The 20035-nt window shown below is 38.0% G+C and overlaps 1 protein-coding gene and 1 pseudogene across 1 annotated transcript in view; one reads left to right on the forward strand and one right to left on the reverse strand.

Moving 5' to 3' along the window:
- The window catches only part of LOC105621678, a 45241-nt gene that overhangs the window by 2315 nt on the left and 22891 nt on the right, over positions 1 to 20035 (reverse strand). The window contains exons 2-3 of the mRNA XM_012203145.1: positions 3257 to 5384; positions 927 to 1177 (exon numbers count right to left, since the gene is read on the reverse strand). Coding sequence (XP_012058535.1) covers positions 927 to 1177; positions 3257 to 5384 — 2379 coding nt within the window. The remainder of the gene's footprint in view (positions 1 to 926; positions 1178 to 3256; positions 5385 to 20035) is intronic.
- LOC105621680 lies at positions 7113 to 9015 on the forward strand (annotated as a pseudogene).

The raw sequence follows: 20035 nt of genomic DNA on the forward strand, positions 1-20035 counted from the left end.
GATGATGTGTGAATTTATAAATTGACTAATAGAAATTAATAATAAAAAATTAAAATTAATAAAACCGATACTAACGCAAATGAATAAGAATAAGCTTCATAATAAAATACGAATGATATTACGAAAACGTTATTACAAAAGGTCGTTGACAAAATTTGTTCATTTTTTCCCCTGTGGCGGTTATGGAATCCCTTATGATTGAAACTTACGTTAACCAATAAGAAACGTTATATATCACGCCATAGTTTTATTGTAAAGTAATGGCACACAAAAGGAAAGGGAATCGAGCATCTTACACAAATTCGATAGTGAATATTATTGTGAATATTATAGAACGAAATTATAAATGACGTCAGATAAAGGGAAAAATTGAAAGAAGAGTTGTCTTGCGTGAACGCGATTGAAAGAAAGAAGAATCAATCGTGTCTTATATATAAATTCGATCTCTATTTCTTACGGTAGTAGATTTTATAAATGGCATGATATCCCGTCATAAACAACTTTGGATGCTTGTTATTCTCCTCTTGATCCTGACATCAAATGGAGCATCTTTTGACTTAATTACATTCATGCGCGTTTATATACAAAGAGAGGGGGAAGAATAGTAATTAAACAATAATATAAATAACATGTGAAAGATAATTGGAGCAGTACAATTGACAATGCACGAAGCGTACAGATTGTAAAGAGAACGATAGCAAAATAAACATGCGAATTTTCTGTATTCATACTCTTCCGGAAAAACGGAATGAAAATATATGAAAATTTAAATGGCGTTCAATGAACCATGTACTTCTATAAGCGTAGCGAGGCGATCAAGATACAGACGTAAAGGGAAGAAAGGGAAGACGTATCGCGAAGGTAGCACAAAGGTTGCGAGCTGAAAGGAAAGATGATGGGAGGGAGAAACCGATTTTCCCACTTACCTGAGAAGGTACGCAGGTGAAACCCTGCGCCCTGGGGAAGTAATAGACCGTCACTGCATCGAATTGAATGTTGCGCTTCTTCTTCAAAGGCTCGTCGACGTTGCCCCGCGACTCGTCACTTTCCATGCAGTCGGTCAGTCTACGCTTTAGATTGCTCTTGGCCGGAAGTGTCCGGAAGCTCGTCAGAGGTAACTGTCCCGGCGTCCCGGGTGTCCCCGAGGACGCCGCGTAGCCATCCAACTGGTTCACCCCTGAAAGCCGCGAATGCCGTGTCACGAAACAACAAATCCCTACGACGATCGTTCCCATTTAGGGAAAACAAACATTTCAGTAACATTGCAGCAATGTTGCTGCAAACTTCTTGTTGTATAGAACTCATATAACACAGACAATTCTGGCAATATTGCAGCAACATTGCAACATTTCAGCAATATTTTAGTAATATTGCAAACATGGCAGCAAAGTTTCAGTATTACTGCAATATTTTTGGACACATGTTGCTGTAATATTGTTAGAATGATCTATGTTATATGAGCTAAGAACGATACGTGACACTTTGCCTCGAATGTTTCAGGAATCCCGAAAATTCTGAGACCTTGATGCATTACGATTTATTGAGAGAGAAAACAATTTGTCAAATTCTTCTTGCGAAATTTTGAATTCGACCTCTGTCAGCAAGAGAGATACCGAGGAACGGTAATGATTTTTTATTGAAGGGGAAAAGACTCCTGCGAGTCAATTCATGGCGATGGAGAAATTTCTGTATAGATAACGAAATTCCTTATTCGTTCTTCGGCTCAAAGTTTTATTTATTATACGATATATTAATTCGAAACTCAGGCGTCGAAGCAGAAGTCGACTGGTTGACATTTTGCCAAGAAAAGTGCACTCTGATTTTTATCGAGAAAGCAATGTCGTGCTTTCCACTCGTTCCAAGACACCCGGTGTATCGCACGTTGACAATCGATGCGAGACTTATCGAGTTGTGCGCTTTCTTCACTCTTTTGCTAGACAGCTTAGATCTGGTGCAAATGCTAGACTGAATTGGCAAGAAGAATCCTCGCGGAGTTCAAAAATTTTGCGTTTTTATAAGAATAAAAATCTACAAAAATCTTCAAGCTGGCCGCACAATTTAATGATTTTTAGAATGATTATCCTTAGACTTTTACAGCTTAATAGCAATCTCTTTGTTAAAAGCTTGCACTATAGCTACTTTCAGCAAAATCTTTTGTAAAAGATGAATAACAAGGCAATCTTGCACAGATAATTTAAACATCGAATAATTTAAATGTTGAGTAATACACAGTTTAAAATTTGAATATAAAATAGGATAGATGTATACACTGTACAGCTTTTCGTAATTGATGATAGAATTAGAAAAGTCATCGAAAAAATCATATAAAAAGTATAATATTATAAAATAAAAATGGAGTGATTTTTAAGCGATCGTTTACAAACAACAATGCATTTACAAAATCCATTAAAATCTGCTTAAAACTTAAAACTAATAATATCCTTATCTAACTTTTAAATGACAATTCACGAACAACGATTAATTCACATTCATTTTAAACTATTTTTTACATTGAGAGAAAACTTTTTAGTATTTATGACTATAATTACATGTTACCATAGTTATGATTATTACTGCTATAACGTCAGTAATAATAAGAGTATACGTATAGTTTTATAATACACAGTGGCATCGAAAATTAATTGTAATTTACAGTTTTTTTTCAATCATATTTTATATGTTTATCATGACGATAAATTATAATTAAATTGCAATAATTTTTATAGTAATAACTACAATTTGTAATCATTTTCGATGTCAATTAACACTATTATGTATATTACTTACACTGTAGCAGTAATAATCGTAATTATCATCACATGTAATAATAATAAAAAATATCAAAAATTTTTCTCAACATATTTTCTTAACAAATATTAGTTCCAAATTTCAACAAGCATATCAAAGTGATTTGCAACCAGAACTTCATAACAATTTAATAATTCTAGACACTTCCATCGAAATCAATAAAAAATCAATAGAGAAAGAATACTCAAATTGTGCACTGAAAGAAAAATTTGATATTCATGACTTTAATATTCATGATATTCATGACTATAATTACATATTCAAAAAATGGTAATTAAAGCTCCATTTTTATAGCGATTACTAATTATAATATTCGTAATAATTATTATATTTATAGGTCTACCAGAAGAATATATGATTTGCATCAGAAATGATTATAAATTATAATTAAACTATCATTTTTTTCTCTCAGTGTGATAAGAACCTTGAAAAAAGAAATGCTTCTTACCTTTCTCCTTATCAGAGAGAATGTCATCCGGCAGTCTGTCGAGGAAAGAGGTTTCTGAATCACTTTCCGGTGCAGGAGCCGGTCCTGGGTCACCAGGGATCTCGTTCCCCAGACCAGAATCGCTCCCGTCGGACCTGACTTCGTCCCTGGCACCAGTCGCCAAGGCCAGGCTCTCGGCGGAGTCCTCCGTGTACGCTTCCGGTCGGTCGGCCTCCAATCTCGTCATGATCGGCGCCATCGCCTCCACGCAGCACAAAGTGACTCCCTCGGAGCACGGTAGTTGATCGGGCGCCATATCGACGTCACGCAATTCATGACGGATGCTGGTGATGGGCGACACCTCCGAACTGTCGGAGCCGGTCTCCGTTTCGGTCTCGGTGTCGACGCCCTCGGCAACATCCACCGATACTTCCGGCGTCTCTTCCGGCGAACTTGGCATCGTCTCCGATGAGTCCAGCTCGTTGGACACGCGATTGTCTTCGGCCGTAGGCGACGAGCTCGCCAGCACCACCTCTTCATCCTCTTCGAGTTTACCAATCACCGCGATAGGCGCGGGTTCGTCGTCCTTCTCGATCTCCTTTGAAGCTCCACTCTCTTCGGCGTTTTCCGACTGCGATGGATTCTCCGTGACTTGATTCATTCGCTCCAGTACCACTTTACACTTCTTCAGGACCATTCCACTGTCTGGACTATGAGCACTCTCTATCGACTCATATTTTTTTCTAGTCATTGGACTGGAATTATTAGTGGGGCTATGCCATCGTTGCTTCTTCGGATTCTTTTCCGGAGTCCCCGAAGTCGCTTTGAACGAATCACACTCCTCCTCGACGAAATTCCTTTTTCCATTGGAACAAGATGAGCTTTCCCCGACAACGTAATTCCATATGTTTTCGTCGACGTTTGTATCTGTTAGGACACTTTTCTGTTTTAAGTCATCATTTTCGATGCGATTCAGTATGATACTTAAATTTCGACAGATGGGACTTGATGGTACTGTAGGACTCATTGCTGCTTCGCCGACATGTTTTTTAATCGGAGTGCAAGACTCGCTTTTAGCGTTCGTGGCCATGTTCGCATCTCTGATATCGTCTTGACAGGATTCTATCGTTCCGTCCAAATTGTCATTTTTCGAGAATATCGGAGAAACCACGTCAACGCCGAACATCGCAATTTCGCCCTCGCTGACGTACTCTAGCTTTCTTCTCACGCAGTTTAATGTCGCCTCGACGTCGCCGCTGCTCGTGCATTCTGCAGGATCCAAGTCAATCTTACCGATCGCTTCCTTCTCCTCCTCCTTCTGCTCACTCGCATCCTGTTTCTCGCGATTCTGATCGACGTCCTGATTTCTGGAATCATTCGCTATAAATGATCCCGCAGTGGACTTTATCCTGCCGTCCAACTCATCCCCGAAGAGATAGGACTCCGAGGTTAGAGATACTTCACCTAGGGTTCTTTCCCGCAGGCTCACCAACACTGGTGACAGTCTCCTGACGTCGTTCCTTAGCTGGGTCGCCTGCTCCTCCGAGATCTCGATGCCGATCCTCTTGATCTCCGCGCCGATCGACAGGAAATCACTCGCGGCCGGTCTCTTCCTGGAAACGTCTGGCGATACGGACTTCTCGATCCCATTCTCCCACAATTTCGACTCGTCGATATTGCGATTTTCAAAATCAAGCATTCTTGGTGATCCTTCAAGTTCCTGAAGAGTATCCTCCGTCGATTTCGCACCAATTTCGTCTTTCTGATTTTCCTCGTTGGCTTTCTTGTCTAATGTTAAATCTGTATTTGCTTCTTTTTCTTCTTTTTCTTCTTTTTCTTCTTTTTCCTCTTCACCTTGATTCGCTTCCGGTTTATCTCTCGACTGTCTTGCTTCTTCATCCTCTGGTTTTTCGTCCAATCTCTCGCATACCATCACCAAATCTTCACACGAGTCCCGCACGACGGATGGACACGTCGCGTAGTCGTTGTCATCGGCATCCATTGTTGTCGTTGTTATCGTTGTTGATATCATCCCGCCTGGCGACGGTGCGCCTTCTGCTTCGGCCTCCACTGAGGTGGAATCCTCTTGGGCCTCAACGAAACAGTCCTGACGGGCCGAAGGCGATTCCATCTCGCGTGTTTCTGCCATCTGCAAGCACAAAGTTTAGTTGGAAATTAAAAGACAATTCTACATTCCTGGTGAAGAAATAATCGATTAGGAGCTCCGTGCGGTGTATTTAAAGTGACGTAAAATTATATATCGATGAATTTATATACGTGGAATAGAAATGTAAAATGGAAATACTAAAATCATGTAAATCTCAAGATGAAATAAAAAGTAGTTATTATTTTACACATATATATTTTACACACATATATATATATATATATATATAATATATAAATAATATATATATATAAATAAATATATATATATAAATAATATATAATATAATATATTATATATATAATATTATATATATATATTTTTTATACAATATTGTACACATATCTCTATGTATATATAAATAAATATATTAACGCTACTAGGAAAGTATTATACAAATATTAAATAAATACTCAAGTCCTAACCAAGCGAAATAAAAACACTGAAACGAAGGTTTATATATAAATCAGAGTAAAATGAAACAATGGAACAAAATGAAGAGATACCGAAATAACCAACATAGAATACGGATTAATTGGGTCGTTATGTCCACCGCGGGAACGACTTCTTGCCGTCCCTCACTGGCGAGGCAGATGATTTCACCAGTATTATAATCAACGATCATTGAGCTCTACCTTTTTCACGAAAATAACATAAGCAAGCTGGAGAGGAAATCAATAATCCGCGCACTGATATCGCGCGCACCGTTGCTAAACCCAGAAGAGAATAAAAGCGAGCGAGAGAGGAGAGAAAGAGAGAAAGAGAAAGAGAGAACAGGAAAAGGACATCGATGCGGAAAGGAAAATCAATTTCCTGGAACCTAGCGAGTCCCTACCCCGTTACCTCATAATCCGTTCGATTCATTTTTTCCTTGTCGTTCTCGAATAGATACCGCGGGGGAGCCTACATATAATCTTGGCCGGAGATTATTGATTCAAAGCCGACTGGTACGGCAGCAAAAGGGGGATCGAAAGGGGGGAAGGCGACAGGGAACACCTCCGCTCACGTCGAGGACAAGCACTGTGAGAGTTACTCTCGGGGATCTCCCAAACCTGATGATCCTCCTGGATCGTAAAGAGGAGGAAGCTCTTTTACCTTGAAATCGCACGATCCTTCCTCCAGTTTGGTTCAGCTTTGTACCCCTCAACTGCGACGGGGGTTCGCGATTCGAGCAGTCCCGCGGTCTCTCTTGGGGGGGGAGGGGGAGGGGGGAGGTGATCGTCTTAAGTTGTCTCGCAACTTCTTCGGTTACCACCGTCGTCCCGTTCGCGAGGGCCCGCGAGATGCCGATGGTGCAGTCCCATCGTGAATGGACCAGACGTGTCCTCGTGCGAGGAGGACGACGAGTGGCTCGGGCACAACATTCGCGACAGGCGAAACGATCCAAAGGACACGTTCGATCGAAGAGAAGAGGAAATCTACCGGCTCGCCGGCACTCTCATGGGAAAAATGCACGAGATTCACCCCTGGAGACTTTCACCCGATCGCAGCCAGGAGTTCCCCGAGAGACGTCCGGGAATCCCGAGAGGGATCGACAAATCGTCGAAAAGCCGACGAAATCGAGCGCGAAGGAAAAACTTGAAGTGAACCAACGTGAAGGAGATGGTCGAAGTTAGAGCTTGTCTAACCGAGGAACCCAATTTGCGGCGCGAAGAAGAACGTACGAGTCAGGGAAGTAACTGACGTCCTATCAGAGAATGACGAGTATCGATGATGAGAGACGCGACGATGACGACGACGATGGCGATGACGAGAATCGTGTCGGGAGAGGACGGTGGGGGACTGTGTTGGTGGCGAGATGTGGAGAACGACGAGATGATTGCGGCGCGTTCGACAGCTCGGAGCAGAGTAAGCGGAGGCGGCGTCGGCGTCGTCGATGACGCCGAGCGACGACGCCGACGCCGCGCTCTCGGATCCTCTCGGCTCGGCTCGGACCCGGCTCGGATGGAAGACACGCCGAGAACGTGTGTTGGTGAATGCGTAATGGAGTGATGCACACGGAACGCGCGCCGAGAAGCGCAGCGATTCTCAAAGCGCACACCCGGTATAGCGGATTAGTCATCGACGACACGAGCTGGTCTTCCGCCTCTCTTCGTGGTATTTTTAATTTCATCGAATGGCGAGTGCGGCGACGAGCGATTCTTTTTTTCCTATTTTGGCGAAACAAAACAAATCGCGCGGACTTGTCCTAATAACGAGATACTTGAAGCTCGAGAGTCTCGTTACAGAAAAGATTGCCGAGTTAGAGGATGAGACACAAGTGATGTAATCGAGACGACGAACGAACGCTTAAACAAAGGTCACTCGAGAAAACACAGAAATAAATTGAACGAAAAATTTGGCGCTTTATTTCAAACTAATTCTTTAAGTCCTCGTGTGATAATCTTCAACCCTATTTTCTCTTCTCTATTAATTATCTTAATCGTATTGAATGTGTGGAGCTTCATTTCTTCGATATAATATCGAATAAAGTCTGAATTCTTCCCGTCTGCAGTCTGTACAATGCAAATTGACAATTCTGCAACGATGCATTCATTCGCCGTAGTCTAATTATGTCAGTGATGCACGCGGCGCATCGACGAGGAAGAGCAAAGTTTATTCGTGAAGAAATCGCTGCGGAATGTAACTCATGCATCATGTAAAATCCACTAATTGTGAAAGAAAATGATACGATGAACCGCTGAAAGCAATAATAACAATAATAATAAGTTTTATTGACATGCAGGACATAAAATAATAAATATGAAACTCTATTCAAATTAGAGGCACACCTCAAAAAATAAAACATCAGCAATACTGTTATTCGTAAGCCTAGATCTCATTACAATTAATTAAGTAACAAATAGAAATAATATAATTAAGGAGATTACAATTACAAATACGAATCTGTCTATATTTAATTAAATAAAGTCGTTCATCAAATAATTCAAAATAAAAAAAAGATATAAATATCATGCGGTTATATCCAGAAATAAAATAATTTGAAAATAAATCGTGCATAAATTATGTAAATAATTGCAAAAATGTTTTATTATGTAAATAATATGTCAAGGATACCCAATAATACATAAGTTATATTATATGATAAAATGGCGTCAAAATGGCGTCAAAATGATTCCAAAATAATTACTGAAAGACGTTTTTCCATCACTGATGATTCATTTTAACATCACGTTGATATATCATGTTGTTCCGCTTGGGTATATTTCTTATAAATTTCTTATTTCGTAATATTTACAGCATTTTTCTAGAATAAGATAAATATTTGCGTTTTTTTTTGCACTAAATTTAATTAAAATAAAATATATTTTTTAATTCAAAATTTATGGAATACGAATAGGTAATCCCAAAATGAAAAATCTAAAGTAATATATAAACAATATATAAATGACAAATTAAAATATATAATCCCAGTCGGTCCGTAAATATTTTACAAATATTTCGCAAATATTTTACTGAGAGTTTACTAGAGTTTACTTCAAACTTTACAATTTTTTAAATTCTAGATTTAGGGAGGAAGCGAACGAGAGTGGATGTCGCACAGGCGAGCATGGGAAAAACGAAGGACGAAGTGACATGCATACGGAATACGCGTGATAATGATGCACAATAATAACAAAATCGACTGACGTAAGCAAAACAGACTGTTGTCGATGACGCAAGCGTATACAACGAGCGATGCCATTTCTTGTCGATGTCCGCTGCGCGATCTCGCCAAAGGAGATTCGCTGAATCCCGGGATACTATCTCGATAAATGTTTCATCATCAAGGTCAACTCCAAAATCGTTCACGGTCTTTTCGGCCCTATCCCCCTATCGAAAAATCTTATATGAAAAGACTATAGTCAGCTCGTTTCGTGATTGCTGATCGCGATCGATTCTTAGGCAACACGCACGTCTATAAAAAGACAAGAAATATTTTTATATTTTTTAAATATCTTTTGGAAATGTATCCCATACAATACATAAGTCATAATATAGCACAAAAGTTGCTGCAATATTGCTGCAAATTCTGTGCTGTATAAGTTGCAGCAATATGCTACATCTTCAATGTTATTGTAATATTGCTGGAAAGTTGGAATTACTACAATATTGCTGGAACGATCTGTGCTACATAAATCCCATACAGCAAAGATTCATGCAGCAATATTGCTGTAACATTTTCAATGCAGCAATATTGCTGGAACATTGGAATGTTACTACAAAATTGCTGGAATGATCTATGTTGTATGGATCCCATACATAGAAGTTTGCAGCAACATGTTCAGTGCTACTACAATATTACTGAAATGTTGCAATAGTATCGCAATATCGCTGGAACGATCTGTGCAGTACGGGTATATTTAAAAGATATCTTTATGACGTCTTTTCAACATTCATGTTGTTTGAATTGCTCCGGAGGACCGCGCTCCTCGAAACAGCCAGTTTCTCGAATGACGGTACCAAAGGAAAGACGCAATAGACGCGATGTTTAGAGAAAGAAAAAATACCGGAGGGTATTTTCCGTCGGACGTTCGCCAGAGATCGACTTGCACCTAAATGAGAGATAACGCTTCGTCTTGAATACAAGTCGATACGCTTAGTTTTTCCCATACAACATACTTTAGAGAGACATTCTAGAAACGTTCTTAAAATATTCTCTCAAAATATCTTTAGAATGTCCCTTGGAGATCTGTATAGGCTAGACTGCTATTTGACTATCCGTTACTTCGAAAATATGCAGGGTTGCGGATATGAAGTCCGGGTAGAGCATTGATACCGGAATCGGCGTGGTAGCATCCAGCGATTGTTTGTTTCTACTCATTTTTCTGCCTTTCTCTCCTTTCCCTTCCCCCCCCTCCCCTCTCTCTCTCTCTCCTATTCTCTAATTTATATTTTTCCTTTCCCCATCCGACGCACAGCCGTACACATACGCGCGCGCACGCGTGCACGCTCACACACATTCGAACGATCTCTCATGGACGGTTCAACGAACGAGAGAGCGCAGCGCTTGCGCGCGGCGGGCTCCGTAATTGTCGGCTACGCTCCGCGAAACTAGAAGGCGAGCGGAGTCTTCCTGTGGAATTTTAGCGGCCGAAGAGCCACAGCTCTTCCTCCTCTAAGGAAGAGCATGGCACGATTCGTAAGTCGGTGTCCCTTTTCTCGTCCGAGACGCCGAGATTTCCGGTATAACGAGAACCGCGCCGGTTTCGCAGGATTATTGATCGGCGTTCGCACGAGTATTGATCCGCCTCCGGTTGGTGCAAAGTTACTCTGGATGCTAAATGCGCGTGACCGCCTAATGTTGGAATTTACCCCGATTTAACCCCGGCGAATTCGAATTTGTCCGAGCGCAAATCTGCAAGAGAACACTTTTTTTTCCAAGCATGAGACGATGTGGACCGGACTCATCTTGGACTTATCTCAACAACGGAGGATGGGATCTTGAGAAACCTTATAAAAATAATTGATCTTTTCTGTAACAACTAACGGGAAGTTTTTATACGACTATTGAACTGTCGAAGTACGAAATCGTTTTACGATACACATAGAGCTAGGTTATCCGAGTCCGAATTCAATCGTCCGGTGCGAGCGATATTCAATTTAAGTGAAAATGGAATGATAGTTGCGGAATTAAAAGGCGAACCGAATCTTTCGCCTTCTTCAGACCTTTTAAGCTTGAAGATTTATTCCGATACTTTCGGAAGCGACAAATTTTACAATGTAATGAACAGCAGAGAATTGTATGATTATCGATTGGCATTCGCGTGAGTACATTTAGTACAGTTGTCCCCTGTTCCTCTGAAAATACAAATACCATAATCCGATTTACCATATAGAGTTTGGTCTTAAAAATTTTAATTTAAATCCCCAATATTTTGATATCAACAGACAAGTGGATAATTTATAATCTGTGATTTCATTATTTTCCTCGGAAACCATAAGATAATATCGGAAAAAGTTTAAGCAAAAGTTTGTTTTTAAAAGACCTATTCAACGATACCCTAATTCGATCTATGTTCCTATTTAAACTTCAGACTTAACTCATGTTTGCTCTACTTCTGACAGTTCCCAGAAAGCCAAATTGCCATCCTTAAATTGTACTAATAGAGTTTAGTAATGAAAATTTTTTTTACCCGACTTCTGATTACTATTTGAGAGAAAAGGGCGATACGATAATAACGAAGATTGCGACAGCAACAAAATAAAAGAACAAATAAACCGTATCGTCTTCTTCTTGACTTTTCCTTTTCTGAGAAGCTTTTTCGAGAGCGAGCTAAACAACCCGAATGGGCACGAATTCCCGCGACAATAATGGGCTTTCTACAATAAGTTGTTAAAGACGTCTTTTGGAACTCTATCTAAAAGACATCGCAAAGAAGCTTTTAGACAACGCATGTTGTTTGGGATATCACTGGTAAGTCAGAATTATAAGTCACGAATCTAAACTTGCATTTAAAATTACATCTAGAATCGTATTAGATTGTTCAATTTTTAGATTATATTAGTCAATTCTCTATATTAGTTCTCTCGATAGCAGATATATTGCTTTTCGATTAGTCGTAGAGTCCTAGAGAAAAAAACCACAGATGCGTCTTTGAGTTGGTTAGATTAATCGCCGTCAATTTGTTTTTTCCCAATAGGTGTACTGTCTAAATCATTTTGTTTTCTTATTATAATTGCCATTTTCACCAACCAATTAGATTGTACTTTTCTATGACGAATCTTTAATTTTCTAAGACTCTAGTCGGTCACAACGTAATCTAAGTTATAAATCATAACAAATGAAATTTGACATCTCCACGTAATCACCGATTACTTATTATTACCTTACGCTACATTACTTATTTACTCACTCTTGACTTCTGATCTGTTATTAACTTACAGAAATTCAAAACATGAAAAAATCATGAAATGCAAAAGAGCTATCCTGTTGGCGTTTTCGAGAGCTATCGAAAGATAAATACTTGAAAACGTGACGACTAGTCGTCAGTAATCCGATACTCTCTCCATCTAATTGAATTGACAGAATGGACAGTATCGCGATGGAAAGCCTCTGTTTGCCTATCTCGCCATCTTGGAGCGTCCTCTTGGCCGAGCTTTATTAATTGCTTTCTATTTAAAGACAATTAGGCACGCGAGATTGAATCGCGCGCGATCGCGATCTCGTCGCTTTGGGGCATCGCATCATCAATCTCGCACGGCCGTTCGCAAAAATTTTCCTCTATTCCTCTTTCAATTTTTCTCATCGTCCATCCGTTCACTACAATAGAAATTGAGTCAGCTTTGAATCGCTTTAATAGCAATGACGCGATTGTCATAGATAGTACAATGAGGGTTCGCAACGCGAATATTTTAATCTGTATTAGCCTATTGCCAAATAGTAATGTTATTAAATTAATTATATCAAAATGTTTGTTAATTACTTAGTGTAGTAGTAAGGCAACACATTATATTATTAATAATACATTAATCAATGTATATTAATTAATTAATGTATATTTATTAATCTATTATTAATAGTGAAACACTACTAGAAGTTTCGTAAACATCAAATTTTTCAGCAACAAGAATTATTTTATCATAATTTATTTAAAATAGTAAAATATACATTTAATTTAGTAAAATTGATATATATGTTGTAAAATTATTATGTTATTTGCGATTTAATATAAACATTTATTGTTTAATCTTTTAGTTATCATAAAAATCTTTTAAGTTTTCCTCAAAGTTTTCTAATACTCGAAGCGTCCCTTTATTCCTGTAGCATGAAGTTTAGAATTTAAGCTGACATTAGATAGTTAAGATCAACAAGAGTTGTATACATCTCAATTCGATAAACCGATATCGGACTATTTTTAGACTCAATAAAAAAATCATCTAGAAAAGGAAAATAAATGAAAAGTATTGCTTAGAAGTCTTAAAATTCATCATTTTTACATTCCTTTATCTCGTAAGGATAAATAATGTAAAATTTAAGTTAATACATTTAAAAAATGTAACTGTAAAAATAAAATTATTTAGTGTGTTCTGAGCACCTCACCTATTTCTACTTAAAAATTAAAGTTCCATGAAATATTAATTGAGGAAATATTCTTCGTCATATATTTGCTTCAGACATAACGCAAACCTTTCATTTTCGATAGGATTTGAAACTGGTACCTTCTTCCAAACTTGTCCAACTAACCACAGCCAAGTTTGACCATCATTTAATGATATACCAACGTGTTTACGTGTTCCCAAATCTTGTGTTCCCAAAATCGTCCGCATGAGGAGGAAGAGGAAGAGGAGAAGAAGGGGAAGTAGGTAAAGAGACGGAAGGCAACAGTCCCGGACGAAGGGATTCTGAAGACGGGGAGGGTGGTGCATTCCAGGGAGGCCTCTGTGAGCGGAGGTGGCTCCGTATTATGCTCCCATTCTCTCGCTCTTATTATTCCGGAGCGATCCACACCGTCTCGCTTGTCCATGTGTGTCATGCGTATGCGTGTTCATTGTGCGTCCTTATGTGCGTGCATTCGTTGGTGAGGTCCACATATCGCCGGCTGCTCGCTACTCTCATTCGTCGGGCACACCGACTGGCTGGCACGCCGCGCATATGTCCTCGTCGAACCGTTTACTCGGCTCTACAGGGTGTCCCGGTAAAAATCTACCCGATCCTGAGAACTCATGTGATCGGCCACAAAACAGAATCCCACGGTGAGATAATCCCGTTGCCGTATACTTGCGGTGTGCCAGTAGAAACTGCCGATAGTGACGAGAAATCACTATTGATGTTCTCGTTTATTTAATAATAGTAACAGAAGAAAAAAATGGAGGAATGCAAACGTGGATTCACAATTAAATAAAAAGAAATTGTGGTTTTGTGCGTAAGAAAAGATTTGTAAGAAAAGATTCCAACGTTCCCATATAGCAAGATTTTATAAATCAATTTAATTAGAAACAGTAATGAAAAAAAGATGATGATCTCTAGATGACAACGTGTTCCGAAAAGGAAGCTAATTGAACATGTGAAATACAACATAGAAACGGATTTAGTGAATGTACATGATGAGCCTTTTAGAAGAGTTAGAATTTTTATAAAAATTCTTTTATATATTTATAGTTATATAATTATTACATACAACTTTATCTCCATAATTCTGTTTGCAAAACTTTTTCAGATCAGCCATAATATATATATCCATGTTTCCTTTTTTCTAAGAAAAACTCTGAGTAAATTACTTTTCGCGCACGTCAGCCAACTTATCACAAAGGAAACATTCCTGAAAGAGGAACTGCTTTTTAGAGAATCTCAAAAGTTCAGACATGCAAATTTAAAAATTCACAGATTCCGGAAAAAAAGATCAGAGTGCACAAGCGTCACATATGAAAAGATAATATATTAAGGGTGGGTGAAGAGGAGCGAAACATAATTAGAAGGGACGGGAAGGCAAGAGGAAGGAGGAAGCTCAGGAGCTTTCCCGATACGTAGAAAGTGCTGTGGAGTAATATCGTACCGTCTGCCAGTGTCGTAAAACCGCTTTGATCTAGGCTCTCTCTCTTTCCTCTCCCCTTTCCCCTCTCTCTCTCTCTGTCTGTCTGTCTCACTCGCTCTCACTTGGAACATTTTTATCTCCTTCCCCCATGTACGAGCAAGCAGGGACACCACCTCCTCCCTGCCGCCCACTTTCCCTCCCTCTGTTGCCGCTCTTTTTTTCTCAGCTTTGTAGAAACCGGCGAGACGGAGTCCGTAGTTGAACGCTTCTCTCTTTCCCACGAAAATCCGTATCAAGCTCCGATCAAACTCCGTCGCCTTCGTATAATCCCCCTCCACTCTTGTCCACCACATTTTCTGAAAGCCCAGCGAAAAGGGCGAGCATTACGAGGCAGCCTTAATATCGCTGCACGTGGCCAGTGTTTTCTAAACAGTGCCACAATACCGATGAATGCGAAGTAATGTGCGAGAATCGACGCCGGAGCTACGTAATAGAGATTCATGCGTACTAAATTTACGTAAATCTGCGAGTGTGACTTTCTTCAGGTATCCACGATATTCTTGTAACTTTAGGTTTATTCAGAGCCGAGCTTTTCATAAGAAAAAGAAATTGTAGGCTTAGCTTTGTTATTTTACTTAAATTTATTATATAATTATATCAAAAAGGTCTGGAAGATACAAAATATAAAAATAAATTTCGCAGAAAAAAGATCTTATTAACGAAGTCATTAAATATCAGAAGAAGTTTTTATAAATGAAATAAGAAAATTAACTACATTTTAGTTCATTTTCAAATAGATTCAAACAGTACAGTAGGGTTTAAATGAATTTTGAATTATGTAAAACTATCTTAGAACTATATATTCGAAGATACTACAACTAGTACCTTCGAAGAACTAAAAACGATCAGGATATTCTATCATCCTAAGAATGTTTCCAGAACGTCCTCAGGAAATGTATTGTGTGAAAGTCTAAGAAATTTTGTAAATAAGATCGTGAAATTAAACGAAATTTCTAAAAAAAGATTCTAACTCTTTAAGTTAAAAAATCTAATTCCTCTAAAAGTTTACGAAAGCAAAGATTTCTCAGAATCTTTTCTACAATTCGATTTTAAACATACTTTTATGGCCATCTCGCAAAGCAATTTTTCTTCGTTAAACTTCAAGTGGAGTTTCCTTGACTGAAATTTTAATTTGAGAGTAAGTTATAAGGAGATATCACGATAACGCTACGGAGCAATTAGGAATGGATCTTGGCTGCCGAAGAAGGTGTAGGAACTTTATCTTAATTATTGACGCGTATCGATTGGGAAATTATTGAGCTGAACTGACGGTCGATTGCGACTATGCACTTCCGCATTGACGTACGCGGAATCATATAGGAAGAATTCTATATCTTACATAGTGTATTCACCCTTCCTAACCGCGTAGATTCACCCCTAAGAACGCTCCGTAGCTGAATTGAAACGCTTGACATACCCGTCGGAAAAGCACGTGGTCTCATTAAGTTTCCACGCTCAATTCATACTTTCTTCGACTTTATCTAATAATCCGTTATGGACGTATGACCCCATTTAGAGTCACCCTTTTTCATTTTGTAAGCTGTTCGTTCAATTTTTATGAAATAGCCTGTAGGGTAAATCGATAATGCTTTATTCGAGTTGAGAGGAAAAATAAAAAATTCAAAACGATGAATTCAATATGGAGCGGACAGAATTTTTTTAAATAATATCTGATCGTTTTAAAACTCTGTTTTAGAGAATTTTTAATGCGAAATAAAACATTAAATTTCCAATTTTATTATATTTGAAGCTCATCACTGCTATACACATACAAATATAATCAGTATTGATTTCCAAACTAATTTTCTTATGATTATGACTCTGAAACCTGAGCTCTATTATTAAAAATTATTATTTTAAAATTAAACGTTTCTGGATTGCGTTCAAATTCAGTGTTGCCAAGAAACCGTTGAAACCGAATTTCACAATAATTAGATTATTTTTCTGAAATTTGAATTTTAGAAGGTTAAAGATCAAATTCAGTGATCCCATAAATCCTAACAAAACGAGGTTTTCTCTAAGTTCCTTTGTTAGGCTCCTGTTCTCAAGGGATTAATTAATTAATTAATGCATTTTTTTATTTTATTCCATTTTTACTCACTACTTTGATTTTCCTTAATACAAGAATATAATGATTTAGTAATACGGAATAAATACGGAATATAACACACAGAAATCGTCTCATCGATATTGAACATCGCGCACGTTTATCGCAAGCAGGAATCGACGTTCTCCACTCGGGCACGTATCGAGCGTTAAACAAATCTCCAGGAACGGTAAAAATTGAGATCGCGTAATAAGCATCTTCGACAGTCAGAAATTCTGCCGGTAGGTAGAGAGTAAATCAGAAATTCCATGGGTAAGGGTGACGAGAAATCTGCTTTTCTACCTCGCTAACAAGAAAGCAACACGACAAGCAGCGATGTTGAGGGAGAAGGGTAACACGGGGGAGGGTTGACGAGAGGAAAAAAGGAAAGAGGAAGAGAGAGAGAAAGAACGAGATTACGAGACTATTTGAGACAAACTGCGGATATTTCACGAGGGTAGAAAAGAGATGGACGAACGGATAGAGAACGTCGAGGGGGTGTATATTGAGGCTTGTAAATGGAAGTGGGTGGTCGGGGGGAGGGGGTAGTTCCACCCATCTCCGGCCGAATCGATCCCACCGCAGTGTAGTGCTATAGCAGCCCACGTGCATACATACAGTGGGCTCTCTCTGCTTCCATAATGTTATAGCGTTTCAGTGCCGTAACAATCGTTGCGACATAGTGCCAGCTGAATATTATTTAAGAGGCCGTTTTAGCGTGCCGTTCATGAGCGAACTTTCCTAGCAACCTTTTAGAAACCTCCAACCTGAAAAATCCTTTACGTTTGGCATTTTTAGCTCAAAAGTTTCGACTTTGGCATTGAAAACTTTAATTTTTTTTAAGACACTTTTAGAATTCGGGCTTTTAAATGTAAAATTTTTTTAACTTTTTAATTTTTCTAATTTTTCAGTTTATATTTTAGACGATTTGTGATCGTTTTATTGTCAAGAATTTTGAGAACTTGGACTGAATTTAAATTGAAATTATGATTTTATTTTTTAATTAAAATTTTAGGATTTAAAAATAAATTTAAAAAATTTGCTTAAAAGTAGAGATAAATTCTAAAGATTTTAAATGTATAATTTTATAGTCTTATAATTTAAATTGTAATATCTTTTGTCAAATCTATCGAGATTTTTTAAATCAAAATTTCTTAGAAATTTCTTAGAAAATTCTAAATTTTTGAAACTTCGAATTTTAATATTACAGAGTTTGGAATCTTTTAATGTGTGATTCTGGCATTTCTAAACTCTTGGATGTAGAATTCCGTAAACACATCTTAAGATAATACAAATTAAAACTATCGTCTCAAAACTACAATCCTAAACCTTGGAACACAATTCAAAGTGCTTTGGTATATTTGAAATCTTGGAATGTGGAAATATTACAATGGAATTCCTAAATCTCCGAGACCTTTTCGGAATTCTAGAACACTCGAACGCCTCTCGATTTTCAAATCACTCTGTTTCTGGATTTTCGAATATCGATCGACCGTTGTAGACCGTTTGTACTCGAACGACACGGTATCCTCGCGCACTGATTGCATGTCCAATACAAGGATCACCGACGCGCTCATTCAATTCGCGGTCCACGGCTGCAGGCGCGGAATGCATCGACGACATCGGTCGCACGCGAGAGAGGGATGGTGGAGAGACACCGTAGTTAAGGGTAGGCAGGGAGGTGGAGGTGCAGGAAGATAACGGGCGAGGAGGTATTATAACGTGTGTCACGGGATGCACAATCGACTCACACACTCTCGTCCAAGAGTACAACCTACCTCGCGAGTCCGCTCGTTCTCTCTCAGGGTTCTCGGGCCAATCGGGATTTCAAAATGTTTAAACTCGTGCGTCTGGACATTGTCCAATTCGCATGTTCTATCGGAGAAATTGAGATTTCGTGATTTCTAAACACTAAGATTCGAATTCAAAGATTCATATTTATCTTTATTTACAAATGAAAATAAAGATTATTTTGATACGTTAGATAATGTGTACTTAATTATATAACGTCCATAGATCCTTGATTCTATAATTTTTTTAATAGAAAATTTATCAAGAATCTCGGATTGTTCACATTTTAAATTGAATCTTTCTTTTATTTAATATTTTTTTATTCCTTAATTCTATTATTTTTCTATTCGAATAGAAAGATATTAAGTAGAAGAAATGTAAAAATAGAATATTAGAAATTTTTGTTAGCTGTGATTTCTTAGAATTTCAGAATTTTAGAATATATGAACGGAACTTTAAATGTGAATTTTTTATTTTATCTTTTTATTCAAAAATAATTTAAAAAAAGAAACATATTGAATAGTAGAAATAAAAAAACATTAGAAATTTTTGTTCTCTGCAAATCTTTGGAACTTAAAAATTTTTAAGTATGGACGAAATTTTAAGACTTGTTTTTAGATTATTCGACTCATCAGATTATTCGGCTCGTATTTCGTAAGAATACTTTACGAACCAGGAATTTCAAATTCCTTGAGTCAATTCTTGAACGTCAAATTCTAGAACTTTAGATGCAAGATTTTTAAATTTTCAAGTATGTAGTAGATAGAATTTCAAGACTTCAAATCACTCATGTTAAAAAAATTCATTTTCTTAAAATTAAAAAATCATACTCCGACTAAGGAAAAAGCAATTAGAATTTTTTATAGCTTTTAATTTTACAATCTTTAGATTTTAGAATTTTCCATATTCCAGAATCTATACTACAAGAAAAGTGATTTGAATCTCTGGATCGTCTGTAATCATGATATGATGGTTTTCAAGTTTTGGTTTATAGTTATTTAGATTCCGAGTAATTCTTCTGCAATCTGAGGGATGAAGGAGGAAAGAAATCTTCAGGAGTCTTAATTTTGATATTTAAAAATTCTTTAAACACACACACACACACACACATGCACTCTCTCTCTCTCTCTCTCTCTCTCCCTNTAGTAATAACTTCGTATAGCATACTATTATACGAAGTTATACGAACGAATTCGTTTTACGATACACATAGAGCTTAGGTTACTCCGAGTACCGAATTC

The sequence above is a fragment of the Atta cephalotes genome (assembly GCF_000143395.1).
Source record: "Atta cephalotes unplaced genomic scaffold scaffold00035, whole genome shotgun sequence".
NCBI classification, from domain to species: Eukaryota; Metazoa; Arthropoda; class Insecta; order Hymenoptera; family Formicidae; genus Atta; species Atta cephalotes.